The sequence below is a fragment of the Schistocerca gregaria genome, chromosome 2 (assembly GCF_023897955.1).
Source record: "Schistocerca gregaria isolate iqSchGreg1 chromosome 2, iqSchGreg1.2, whole genome shotgun sequence".
NCBI classification, from domain to species: Eukaryota; Metazoa; Arthropoda; class Insecta; order Orthoptera; family Acrididae; genus Schistocerca; species Schistocerca gregaria.
In genome coordinates, this window is record NC_064921.1 from 125,964,451 (window position 1) to 125,979,155 (window position 14,705).

The window sequence follows — 14,705 nt, forward strand, 5'->3', positions numbered from 1 at the left end:
AGCACCCGAAAAATGCACTTCATAACACGAATGAGTCCTCGAAACAGATAAAGAAAAATCTTGACTGGTAGCAGCAAATGTTCTTGTGTAACAAAGAAAATCAAATGAAGGAAGGAAGATTAGTATTTAACGTCCCGTCGACAACGAGGTCATTAGAGACGGAGCGCAAGCTCGGGTGAGGGAAGGATGGGGGAGGAAATCGGCCGTGCCCTTTCAAAGGAACCATCCCGGCATTTGCCTGAAGCGATTTAGGGAAATCACGGAAAACCTAAATCAGGATGGCCGGAGACAGAATTGAACCGCCGTCCTCCCGAATGCGAGTCCAGTGTGCTAACCACTGCTCCACCTCACTCGGTAAAACCAAATGAATCCGTATCTACAACGGTTAGCATCACTTAATATGACGCTCCAAAATGGGGCTGTTATTTTCCAGTTGGCTTAAAAATGACGGCGACTTCGTAGTTTATATTGCTTATAAACGCCATTGAAGGCGATTCTAGACCTCAGAACGACTTTCGATCGGATGCCACACGACCTAAAGTGGTTAACGTTTCTAGAACATGGCATCCCATAGTGTCTTGTTAATTGGATACAGCTTCTGTGTGCAGAATCGAGAAACTGTGTCCAAGCGGCTCCAGAGCATCACATGACCTACGCGTCACTGTAGGAGTCAACCTCCCCTCTGCCCTATCACCATTGCTGCTTATTCTTGCAATGGACGCTGTCACAACAAACCTGCACATGTCACTACCATGGACATTTTTCTATGCTGATGATGTCATGCTGGCTGCAGAGGACAAGTTTTATTTCCAGCGCCAAACACAAGAGTGGAATGACCAACCTGCGCGATTTGGCCTCAGGCTGAACAAAAAGAAAACTAAGTACGTGACATCAGACCCACAAGAAGATGGAACCATCAAATTTGATGGAGAATATCTAACAAGGGTATCAAAATTTAAGTGTTCTATAGTCTCTAGCTATGGCCAGCTAACAGACAAGGTCAAAGCAAGAACGCAGGCAGCCTGGATGATGTGGCGAACGACAACATGCGCCACGTACGATCGTCGGATTAAGGATCATCTGAAGTCAAAGATCTGGACTGTCAACCAACCTGTTGCTCTCTTCGGCACCGTCAACAAAAAGAGGCAGAACGACGATTGCGGCTCATAAACTAAGATCCTTAAATGGACAGGTGGCATCACTCGACTGGAACACGTTTCGAAGACACTGCCAGGTGAAACGTCCCCTTAGAAAAATTATACATGACTGTGCTTAAACTGAGACACAATAATTTTAGCGCAACGCAATCTGACTTTCAAAAATCCCTACAAAAGAATGGCCCTGACTAACATTAACCTATACCTTTCACAAATCACTTACCTCACAAAAATCTTCGTTAGTCAAGCTACTGCAATACAGCGAGCGCCACTACTGCCCGCTAAATAAAAGATTCGAACTCCTGAAGGCACTAACTACTGATAGGCATAGTTAGCAAATGAAAGATTTTGATAGAGAACAAACAATGTATTTACCTCAATAGTGTTCAAAAGTCGTAATGTATATAGCAGTTCATGACATCCAGTCTTACAAATTTCAAAACTCCGCCATCTCTCTCCCCACATCCACCACTGCTGGCGGCTCACCTCCAACTGCGCAACGCTACGCGCTGTTAGCATCCAGCTGCCGCTGCCCAACGCTACAATGGCGAGTATTACAACAATGCCAACCAGCCACAGACTGCACACAGCACAGCCAGTGATCTTCATACAGAGCGCTACGTGGCGTTACCAATAAAAAAACCTAAACAGCTTACTTACACAGGAAAGGTTTTGGAGTCTCATCGACCTAGAATAAAATGCAAGAAATTCGTCTGTGACTGTTTGGATATGTGCTGCGCGCAAAGAACGCCACCATTGCAAACGTAGCATATGCAGTGAAAGTCACGGGAAAGAGACCCAAGAGACAACCAATACAGCGATGGGCCAGCACATTGAAGGCTGTAAACGTTCATCCAGGCATGACCCACGGTCGAACAAAATGCAGACAGGGAATCCACTCAGCGGACCCTGCCACCAGGCGGAACAAATGCTAAAGAAAATATAAGAATATTGGTAGTGATCAACTATATTAGACTAATTGACTGATTTATTGAAATTACAAAGTTTATTTTTCATCCAGTTATATACAAGGTGTATCAAAGAGAATCATCCTATTTGGCATGTCTACATTTCTGAAACTGATAAACATATACAATGAATTTTTTTATGAACAGGAAACTCAAAAACTTTTTACATACCTTTCCAAAGGTGTTCAATAAGCCCTCTTGACAAACACGGCACATGTGAATGCTGTATTCAAATTGTTCCCACACGGCAGCGAGCATGTCTTGAGTTACAGCTTCCACAGTTGCTGCTATGCGATTTCTCAGTCCATTCATTGTTGTTGCTAACCAAGGCACATAAAGAGTCTTTTATAAACCCCCACAAGAAATAATCACATATGGTCAGGTGAAGTTCTAAAGCATATCGAGATATATGCTTCGTGTAACAGTGCTCTCAACAAAGAAAAATGGACCTTGGTCCTTTTCCCGTGAAAATGCGCAAACATATCAAATTTTGGAGAGTCGCTCTGAAGTCGTACAACTTCATGAGGTTGTTCTGTACCCCATATTCTCACATTGTGATAGTTCACCTTTCCATTTAAATGGAATGTTGCCTCGTCACTAAACACTAAGCGTGGAAGAAAACTGTCATCTTCCATCTTGTCGAAAATGAAATTACAGAACTCTACATGTTGTTGCTTGTCACCATCACGAAGAGCTTGCAGTAGCTGAATTTTTTGGGGTTTCATCATGTGTAGCCGTAGACGCAACACACGCCCGACGGACATCGGGGGCATGCTGAGATGTCGAGTTGCACGGCGAACGAATTTCTGCGGACTCCTTGTGAAACAATGGCGGATGCGTTCGACGTCTGGGTCAGACGCTCGGGGACAGCCCGGCTATTTGCCTTCATACAAACAAATCACGAAAGTCACGATGAACAGTTGTTTCTGACCCGCACTGCGCAAAACGTACTACACAAAACGCTCTCTGTTGCCTCGACACCATTTTTACTAGAACCTAAGTGGGCGCACACTGCTGCTACCTAGTGAGAACCATGTAAAACTAGAGAGTTTCCTCTTTCGAACAGTACGTTGTTCAGGCATATATCTCAAATAACACAATAGTTATGATTTTTTATAAATCGAATGATTCTTTTTGCTACACCCTGCAGTTTATTTTAAAAGCACTGAGCTCAGGAGAAGTCTGTACTATTTTCAAGCAGAAGAATCTGAATGTATTTTTACGTGAGCGAAGAATTTTATTTACGTTTTACTGTAGGAACAATCTGTTTGTCACCCTGTAACGAATAATTGAGGTAACTGACGGCAATTGAAACTGAAGCAACTAATTAATGTTAGCATCTCTGCTCAACGACTTTCCTCTTTCGTGCTGGTGACAAGAAAAATTGTAGCACTGCTTCTGAAATTAAGTTTTGATTCAGTGATTTACATCTTGAAGAGAAGCGAGTTTCGTCGGAAATAGAAATTATATACAAATGAATTATTGGACTTCTTTGCGACTGAGATGAATTTATGTATATTATGGAAACACGGTCAAGTACGAATCCAAATTTACATTCAACAAATAAATATTTAACATAACACCATAGCGTGCGGCGACAACTGTCGAGAAGCCTTTCTAAGATCTCTAATTTATTTGCTTTCCTCGTAGTGGTCATTTCGCAAAGCCTTGTGATGGAGGACGTAGTATGCTATCCGACTTCTTGGGATGTACGGTCTCTGAATTTTAACAAAAATCCTCTCCGTAACGCCCAACTGCTCTATTGTTGTAGAGTCTGCCTGTAGAGTTCGGTGAGCATCTCCGTTACCCTCTCGCACTTACGAAACAACCACGTTACAAAATACATGTGTGTTCTTTGGAGCTGCTCTGTTTATCTTACTTGGTACACGAAACGATGGTGCGGCATTGTTGGCCGGGAGGCCCCAACTGGGGGAGTTCCACCGCCGGTTGCGAGTCTTATTTCAGGTGACACCCTATTAGGCGACTTGCGCGTCGTTGATGTACAACACAACACCCAGTCCAGGAGAAAGAGAAAATCTCCAACCTGGCCGGGAATCGAAACCGGGCGCGGTGCATGTTAGCCAGACACGTTCCCACTCAGTTAATCAGGCGAACATCCTACCCCGTTAAGTATTCCAGAGAAACCAGGAATATCACGGATAGGTCGAACGAGTGTTTTGAAGACACATTGGTGAATTGTAAGTCCTACGGATTCCTCGAATGAATCTCAGCCTGTTACCTGCTTTTACTACAGATGGTTTCCTGTGCCCATTCCCGTGTACAAATTGATCACAAAGTCCCGTTAACCTCTACGTATTACACATGTTAATCAATTGTTGCTTCTTATTGTTGCATCCTAATTTGCACGTAGGCTCAAGAACGACCCCACACAGGAAAAATCAGTAAGAGATATTCAGAAAGATTTCACTATAAGGTTTCACAAACCTTCCCTACCAAGACCAACAATTTTACGGAGGTAGGGGGTAATTGGACTCTGTTCGCTCTCTAGATCGAACCGAACTGTTACTCCTTGACTATTTCCAGTAGTTTATCGCCGATAGTGTAATTGAACAGTGATGGATCTGTTGGCATATTTGTGCGCAGTACATTACTTTTGTCCATCTTGAAGGTCAATTCCTGCACAGTTGGACGTAATACACAAGCAAATACCGAATTAGAATACATCACAAACTCTTTCGATGGTTGTATCGTTAGTTTTATCAGCCATTTACTACATGTTCTTTAACTGTTCTACATATGCAATTTAGTATTACACAGTAGTCTAAAATACGTGCATTTCTTCTCTTACGACATTGTCAAAGTCCAACTAAGATTTTCGATATCGTTCTCTTTGAGCGTTATTACTTTCTGCGAAACGTGGACGTCAGACTGTTGCTTGAGACTCTTTATCATGTAAAAGACGCTTTACGTGTAAATCGTCATATTAGTCTTTCTGAGAAGCTTTTAGGAAGAGACAAAATAATTGACATGGTAACTGTGGCCATCCTTACTCTGCGGGAAGATTGTAGCGTTATCGTAAAGAGTGTAGAATGAAGCGAGAGGCACGATATCACTCAGCGATAGCTCCTTCACTACAAGCAATCTATCAAGCGAAAACAGCAAACTCGGCATGGCGTGGAACTGTGAAATTGTCGATACGGACACTCAAAGAGTTTCTTGGCCGGTCAGGCGTAATCGGCACACTTTACGTACAAACCGGGTCACGACCTTCACGAAGTGGTAAAAGCCAAATGAATGTATCGGAATTTCTCAGGCAGCGTTACGTGTTCCAAGGACCTTACAGGCGGAGTGAACGCAAGTGCTTCCCGCACGGGTGCTGCTCCTGGCGGTGATGCTGCGAACTTGCCCGCGTTCGGCTGACTTTCCGAGAGCGAATCGGGCGTTGTCGCTTGCACCGACCAATGGCGAGACAGCGGCGGAGTTACGTCGTCTGCTGCCGCTCAGTGTCGGGACAGAACCGCTAGTAAGCACGGCGGTATTTCCACGGCTGCCCGTTAACAGTACAAGGAAGTCGAGCGCCAAACACAGGCGGAAAACAAGAGAACACTTCAAGATGAGCGCCATAGACAGCATTCTCAGTTACACCCGCAAAGAGGAGGAGGATTTCTACGCACTGCTCGGCTGCGACGAGAATTCCACAGTAAGTCCGTCTTTGATACGGTACGCAGCTGTCAAAACTTTCTCGCAAATCGCAAGCAGTAATTTTTTTTCAGTGCACACTCATTTCGATTGCCCTGCAGCGTTCTGTTTCTATCATACAACATCTATTACCATATTTATAATAATTCTTCAATTACTTGTATCTACGTGTATACTCACTGTAAAGTGTGTGGCGAAGGGAACTTTTTTTTAGTAACAGTATTAAGTTTTCCTCTCATACTATTCACATTGGAGAGCAAAAAAAGATTTATTATACGCCATATTCTGTTTTCACGAACTCTTAATTGGGCTATCTGTAGGATAGGAGGGGCCGTCAGAGAGGTAGTGGAGTTAGATATTCAATTCTGCCCAGTAACTATCCAGCTCGTACTTTTCTAAGTAGGTTTTCGCGAAATATTATGAACCGTGTATAGTGTGTGTGTTTCACATTTCACATCATTTCTGCTAACCCTTCGCCTTTGACTGCCCTCTGAGGTCATTTTTGATTGGACTGCACTATTTCTTAATTTTGTTCTGACTTTTTTCTGTAGTTGCTAATCCTTGATAGTTTAACATCTGATCGTATATTACTAAAGTTTTGTGAGACTACTTCTGTGTAGACAGTAACGTCATTTAATAGCTCTGATGCAATGTCAGTTTACATGTCATCGGCTGTTTCCAAATCAACTTAACATGAGATTAAGCAGATTCCTATCAGGGTAATAATTACGTAGCGGCCTCCCACCTTGCATTTAACGTAATCTATGTCCGACAGTATATATATTAAATCATTTAGTTGGAGATTTGTGTATTATCTAATACATCTTTTCTGAATCTTCCCCGCAAGTTTTTAATGTATAACGAAGTATGTGTTAAATTTGGCGCCAACGTAGACGTCGGGCTACGCTACAGATAAATCTTTTGCCGCAATCAAGATTTCGTGAATTGCTATCTATTGAACTGATGACAGTATTTGTCCTGACTATTTATTTACTGATAAAAATAGCACCTTATCGATAGTCTTACTATTTCGCTCATTAATTACGTTAACGACACAAATACTTTTGTAAACAAACAGTGATAGGTGCCACAAAGGTCAAGGCGCTAGTCAGGAGCATTTGGAGTTCAATTACCAGTCTTATCAGGAATTCCCATAATTCCCTTAAATCATATTCAGCGCCAATGCTGGGATGTTTCCTTTGAAAAAGACCAGACCGATTTTCTTTCCCACCTCGCCCTTGTGGTTCATCTCTGTTGACCTCATCGATGGGTTAAGGTTTATCCAAATGAAGTTAGATTAGCTCCCCTGTGGAGATTCTTTCATCTCTATATAGATATATTTGGTACGCTGAGCAATCACAATGAGGCCTCGCAGATTTCAGTCTTTTGCACTACTGATTCCACAAAACACAGGTCACTGCATTTTTTTCGATAATATTAAATACATAATTTAGTTGTGATCAACCATTAAGAAATCTTACTCTCGTTCTGAAACAAGTTTGATTGTACATACACTGATACAAAAGAAATGAGACTATTAAATCAGTTAGGAACTATTGCCGACACCTATTACTGAGCAACCTCTCTCTTTTTTTCAGAGCGACAGATCATCAATTTTACTCATATGTTGCACTATTGTAGCACATGTTTAGATGTTAAAAATGAAGTTTTAGTATGGTGCACTCCTCAAACGTTTTTGAGCAAGAGAGCTTCAATTTTTTATCATTGGCTAAGGCTACAGACGAAAAGTCTATCCGCACTGAGTTAGACACACGTAATTTTCTTTGTTTCCCTAATCTCCCACCAAACACTAATATTGCTACAACGAATGATTTTTCTTTAGAAAGAAAAAATAATAATAAATAAAATGTGTGACTAGGGCCTCCCGTCGGGTAGACCGTTCGCGGGGTGCAAGTCTTTCGATTTGACGCCACTTCGGCCACTTGCAAGTCGATGGGGATGAAATGATGGTGATTAGGACAAAAGACCCAGTCCCTGAGAGGAGACTCTCCGACCCAGCCGGGAATCTAACCCGGGCCTTTAGGATTAACATACTGTCTCGCTGACCACTCAGCTACCGGGGGCTGACATAATAATAATAAAATAATAATATGATAATAACAATAATAATAATAATAATAATAATAATAATGGTAGTAGTGGTAATGATGATCATGGTGGGACATTCGTGTATAATAATAAATCGTGATAAAATGAACATTTATTTATCGAGACATTCAGGCGCATATCGCAGTGGAGTTATAACGAGCTGTACCTGTTTCGAATAATGAACACAGCATTTGTATTGCTTTTGGAGAGTCAATGGAAAGCAGGTGATTCCTGTGTTCATGGAGTCGGCCGGGGTTTCCTCCTTTTCTACCTGTTGTGTTGCATACCGCGTCAAGTTATCAGGTTGGCACTCAACAGATTGTAACTCTCATGATTAACAGAAACCATCTCAGCTGTATTACACATTTATCGTGTCACGACCGGTTTCGTTCGTTACGCATCTTCATATTGCCTGCAGTTAAACAGTACAGGAAAATTACAGCATCTTAACGAATAAAATAGGCGACTCACACTGATAAAAGCGTTATATGAAATCCTCACTGAGTTGTACTGAAATCGTGACGCAAATGGTTTAGTTATCATATCTAACGTTAAAGACCAAATCCAAAAACACTGATCATAAATATTCTGCTGACTGCTTGGCGGAAGTGTGGCTGCGTACTGTAAATTGCCTAGCCAGGATCGCTCCACGTCGGAACATGTAAACATAGTACTTGGCCTCTGTCAAGTGCGATAGGCGACTGTGCGATCATAATAATTAAAAGTAATGATGAAACTTGAAGTACAGAACTGATATTAGAGTGCACAATTAATCCAAACAATTGAAAAGTAGAACAAAAGTTAACAACACAATTATGCACAATAACAAGGCAACACGTGACAGTGCTTATACTGCACTACGTCGTCATCTGACAGCTACGACAGTAAGTGAATAATTATAAAGTATGGTTGCAAATGAATTATTTAAATTTTTCATAAACTATAATTATGATCTCACAGAACGAATTCATTAATAACGTAATTACAAAATATGCGTTGTCTTTGAAAATGTAAAAGAACTGAAGCAACCAAAGTGGTGGTTATCATATGCTGTTACTGTACGCAGCATGCTGTAGAAAGCTTATGATCAGAGATGTTCTTTAACATAACATACGACAGCCAGGCTATTTGTCATGCCTTTAGTACAGCTCACTGAGGATTCAGTACAAAGCTGTTATATGTGTGAGTTGTCTGCTTTATTTGTTAAGATGTTTTAGCTATAGCCTAATTCCCTGTTTTGTCCAACTTCAGGCAACCTGAAGACGCATAAAAAGTTCTCGGTTTACTTGGCGCGTCAAATTCGGATAACTAACGAAGCCGAAGACATCACAATAAACGTGAAATAATACAGCTGAGGTGGTTTTCGGTAGTATTAGTGTCAGCTGTAGAACTCAACTTCATCAAAATTAGTTCGTAACTGGTCAAGACGATCGTTCATTGCTGTACACTGCAAAGATACAGGTATATTTACTAAATTTCTGTAATTGAGCTGATAACGGGGCCTTCAATGGTCATTGAAGAATCATCATACGAATGTTTGATGGAAGATGAGGGGAGAGGAATAAAAAAATTGAGTCGAACGCAGTTAGAGCAGACTTCGTCGCCTCAGCCGGCTGCGCTAACACCGTTGCTGGACAGGTGGTCCTCCCATAGGTCTTCAACATCTTCGCGAAATTTTAAACATTTTTCGAAAACGCGTGAAGAGTGCATTATACTAGGACAGCACTTAACTAACTGTGCACTATAATCGTAGCGAAAGGAGGACAAAATCGGTGGTATCTTAGATGTACGCTTCCATTGTTAGTACCGTCGAAGTCAATCAGCTCAAGCGGTAGTGGAAGAGTGCCACATTCGTTCTACATCTACACTCCGCAGTCCACCTTGCGGTGTGTGGCGGAGGCTACTTTGTGAATCAGTCAGTTCCCCCTTTTCCTGTCCCAGTTGTGAATGATTAGGACGATTTTTGGTAAGACTCTGTGTGGGCTCGAATCTCTAGTTTTACGTACATGGTCTTTCCGCGAGATACACGTAGGAGGAAACAATACGTATATTCGTTGACTCTTTTAGAAACGTACGCTCTCGGAACTTTAAAGTAGACCATACCATGATACAGAACGCCTCTTACAGTCTGGCACAAGAGCTGACTAACCGTCTTCGTGACACTTTCACGCGTACTTAATGAACCCATAACTAAGTGCGCTGTTCTTCTCTATTCGCTCTGTAAATCCTATCGAACGAGCTTGTTATAAGCTACCTCCGTTATGAGTGGGCTAAATTTCCTGAGGCTTATTCCAGTAAATCTGTTTGGCATCTGCCTTACCTGCGATTAGTGTTATGTGGCCTTTCTACTTTAAATCGCTCCCTATGCATTCCCATAGATACATTAGGGGTCTTACGGCTTCCACTGATTGTTCTGCAACTGCGTAAGCCGGCCGACGTGGCCGAGCTGTTCTAGGCGCTTCAGTCCGGAACCGCGCTGCTACTACGGTCGAGGTTCGAATCCTGCCACGGGCATGGGTGTGTGTGATGTCCTTAGGTTAGTTAAGTTTTAGTAGTTCTAAGGGACTGATGACCTCATATGTTAAGTCCCATAGTGCTTAGAGCCGTTTGAACCGTTTTGCAACTGCGCAATCACACAATAATGGGCCTTTCTGTCTATTTACGCGCAATACATCATATTTACGTTGAGGATCAATTTTCACTCCCTGCACCAAACGGCGATCTGTTGCAGGTCTTCCTGGATTTCGCTACGAGGGGTGCCCAGAAAGAAGTGCACCGAAAACAACGCTACGAATAATAAACGTTGCGTATGTATTATTTGAAGTCTCCTGAGAGAGCGCGTCAAGTTTGTCACTTCCGACAGATAGCGTAGCTGTAAGTCAGTTCAAAAATGGCGTATGTAGGTGATGTACCTGATTTTACAAGCAACGTGTTGCCATTGAATTTCTCACTGCATAGAAAGAAACTGTGGAGAATATTCACAAACGCTTGTGCAAAGTTATGCAGCATATGCTGTCGACGGAAGTAAAGTTAACGGTGGGAGAGGTCATCAGAATGCGATTCGGTGGAGCTCCACGATTTGCAACAGACTGGGAGACCATCCACGGCTGTCACACCTGACAGTTCTGACCTGGCACCTTGGACTCCCACTTGTTTGGGCCATTAAAGGATGGCATTCGTGAAAGACAATTTGAGGAAAATGTGATTCACACAGCGAAGCACAGGCTCCGCCACCAGGATAAGAACTGGTACCGACAGGGCATACACGCCCTTGTTTTCCACTGGAGGAAGGCCACAGAACGGTGTGGAGATTACGTGTAAAAATAGGATGTGTAGACGAAACGCCATTAATTCGGGTGTTTAATTCTCATTATGTTCAGTAAAGAATTGTTGTAGAAAAAACTGCGGTGCATTACATTCTGGGCAACCCTCGTACAATTTTCTAGCTTTCCGACTTACCTGTATACAACAGCATCATCCACGAAAAGCCCCAAGAAACTTACGTTATCTGCTAGGTCGTAATTTGACACATGGGGTCGCAAATGTTAGGAATGACGTACCTCGCCTCACTTGCGTCGGCGGAGCTTATCGGTGTGTCGCATCTGATCATCCCAAACCAAGTCAAGAATTGACGTCGGTGTAGCTCTTGGTCCACTTATATGGTGAAGCTCACAGTTCGAACCTTGTGTCTGGCAAGCTGTATTTTTTCATTGCGTTAGACAATTGTGTGTTTACATTTACGTAAGATATGTTATTCCATTTACAGTCTCCGGGGTTTATTATGAAGTACAGCACAACAAACTCTACATGTCACAAGTAAATGACTATGATTTCTAATCGCGTCGTTACCAGTAAACGAGCTACGTCTTATTTACTAAATAATGTTTGTAAACAAAAAAGACTGGACAGTAGAAAAGGAACATAGAATAAGAACAGCTTTTACTTGGTTACAGCGACGACAATAATTTTTTGACTTTGCGTTTACAACCAAGGGCATTTACAAAAGCTGTTCGAAGTTTGGACCGTTTGCAAGTATTCCATCTCTCAGTTACCCCTTCACGCCCAAGCCCAACCGCTACACTTGGGACGAGGTACGTCATCTGGTGACGTCACATATCTACATTTCTCTCCATTTCTGGAGTATTTCCCGACATATACGACCCCATGTATCGTATGAAATTACTTGTCAGGGTCAGTTACGTCGCTTCGAGGGTTTTTAACGTATGTAAATCACTCACGTATATTGTGAAAAGTATTCGTCCTACAACACCCCCTCGGGGCACGCCTGAAGTTACATTTACGTCTGAAGACTTATCTCCGTTCAGAATGACATGTGCTCTATTTGCTAGAAACTCTTTAGTCTAATCACATAGTTAGTCTGATATTCGGTACGCTCGTTTTTTTTCCTTCTTCAGGCGCTAGTGCGGAATTGTATCGAACGCCTTCCGGAAGTCAAGGAACACGTAATCTACTTGGCTGCCTGAATCTACAGCTTTCTCAGTCTCGTGGACAAACAGAGCTGAGTTGTTTCCGGAACCCATGTTGATCCCTATAGGAGGATATTTTTGGAGTCCACAAACGTCATAATATGAGCGCATAAAACATGTTCCAAAATTCCACAACAGCTCAACGTCAGAGATGTAGACCTATAGTTTTGTTCGTCTTTTTTCTCGCGTTTCGTCAGGAAATGCGCATGAGAACCGATAAAAAGACAAGATCGATATGCAAATTTCTCTTTTTACTAATTAGTGATGGTCGACTTCAAAGTACCACCCATTTGAGTCCACTCTTGATTGGCTTTGGTAACTCCCACTACTCAAAACATTTATGCATATGGTTTTCCCTAAGGATGTGCAGAAAGTCCGCAGTTTTTCCTCACAGTGTATCGAGTGAATACGTCTGTAGTTAGCTGCTCGGCAATCACCACGAGATCGATCACTTTCGGTAAAACTCTTCATAGTAGAAGATCGAAAAACAGACGCTGATTAATACGCGATTGCAATCCGAGCAGTCTCGTTTTTTCAAAATTATTTTACATCATGAAGACTTCTGTAAAATCAATACTTCCAGCATTTCGCGGCACTATCAGCAACTGTATAAATTAAATTCAAAATTAACAGCCTCAGTTGCGGAGTTACCTAGATTTACCTACGTTTCAATTGGGATAACCCAACCTTCTTCAGAATTACACTTACTAATGTTTGTCCATTGACAATGTCCATTATGGACAAACATTAGTAAGTGTATTTCTGAAGAAGGTTGGGTTATCCCAATTGAAACCTAGGTAAATCTAGGTAACTCCGCAACTGAGGCTGTTAATTTTGAATTTAATAACTTCTGTAAAAGTTTAACTAATTTCTGTCGTGTGCTTTGTCTTCCAGACAGAACAGATTGTCGCTGAATACAAGGTCAGAGCTCTCCAGTACCATCCGGACAAGAATGAGGGCGACAAAGAAGCCGAAGCGAAGTTTCAGCAGTTGCAGGTAAGACATGCAGTTATTGTCTTCCAGTTGTTTCAGGCTCCTTGGTTGTTTTAATAACTTCCATGTTTGTTTGAGTCTGGTGTATGTAACTGCTTTTAGAACACTAGTGGTGTTTCGTATCAGTCTTTGCAACTGCTAAAAACCGCGTATTTACTCTCTTTATTTCACATCTACCTCCCTCCTTCGCCATTGCTCCAACTCATAACCAACCCATTTTCGCTTCCTTACTTCTGCATTCACCATCTTGTATTCGTCTTTGGCACTCCCACTTCCCCCCCCCCCCCATTCTCACTTCTTCATTAATTTCCCTTGATGCCATTCACATAAGTTAATATATAGCAACATAAATAAAACGATACATCAAAAGAGCGTTTCTGGACCAAAGAAAAACCAAATTGACGACACTAAAAACAGAAAATATAGGCTTATGTTCAGAACACACAAATATTAATGGTGCAATACCTCATAGTGTTTCATGTGAGAAAATGTGAAGTGCTGCAGACGATGTTAGGCCACAAACATGAGTACTAAATCCGAGAATACCTGGGAAATGTACTTTCAGACGGAACTTCTAGATTAAGCAAAATTAAACGATAATTTCAGTGTCCTTTAAAGCGAACTATTTTAGGTTTAGAGCTAAAAATAAAACTGTAATTATGTTCCATTCCAGACAACTGACCCACATATAGTAAAATACTCATTTTAAGTAGTTGCAAGGACGGCTCTGAGATGCCATTATTAATTTTTCATGTTCGTTGCTTTGAAATCTTGGTACAAACATGGCAGATTTAATGCGAGACGATGTTCAGATTTCCAACAGGTGTTCGTCCGTGCACCTAGCAGTGCTTGTCTCGTACGGCAATACAACGCGCTTTTGGTGAACGTCAATGTAACTCACCGCGCGCGAGCTTTTGGAATAACAGAGGAATCCCCCACTTAGTGTCGCCTGACCTTACTTATCTTCCGGGGCAGCTGAAAAGGCCTCGTTTATCGTATGGATCCGTACTAGAGACCTCAGTACTTAATTACAACGCAGTAATGTTTCTGGCGCGTCAGCGAAGTGACTCGTCGGGGAATCGAAAGACTGGTACTGGCAGGGTTTTAAGCCAACGCGGGCCATCGTGGCTTAGTTTTCGCTATTTATATAAACTGCTCCGTGTCAACGTCATGGTCACGACCTTGGCAGGGCCTCAACACGGTACTTCTACTTTTTTTTCCATGACTCGTTTTGCGTTTATATCTTCTCACAAGGCCAGTACAGAAGCTCGAACTGTTGAAATCTAATAGAAATCATTTTAAAATACGGAGATGCCTGTTCAATCATCAGT

The 14,705-nt window shown here is 42.0% G+C and overlaps 1 protein-coding gene across 1 annotated transcript in view; it reads left to right on the forward strand.

The window, feature by feature from the left end:
* The first annotated feature begins 5,551 nt into the window (after positions 1–5,551).
* The window catches only part of LOC126336499 (J domain-containing protein), a 94,924-nt gene continuing 85,770 nt past the window's right edge, over positions 5,552–14,705 (forward strand). Inside the window, exons 1-2 of the mRNA XM_050000247.1 lie at positions 5,552–5,786; positions 13,276–13,377. Of these exons, the coding sequence (XP_049856204.1) occupies positions 5,700–5,786; positions 13,276–13,377 (189 nt within the window). The 5' untranslated portion in view covers positions 5,552–5,699. The remainder of the gene's footprint in view (positions 5,787–13,275; positions 13,378–14,705) is intronic.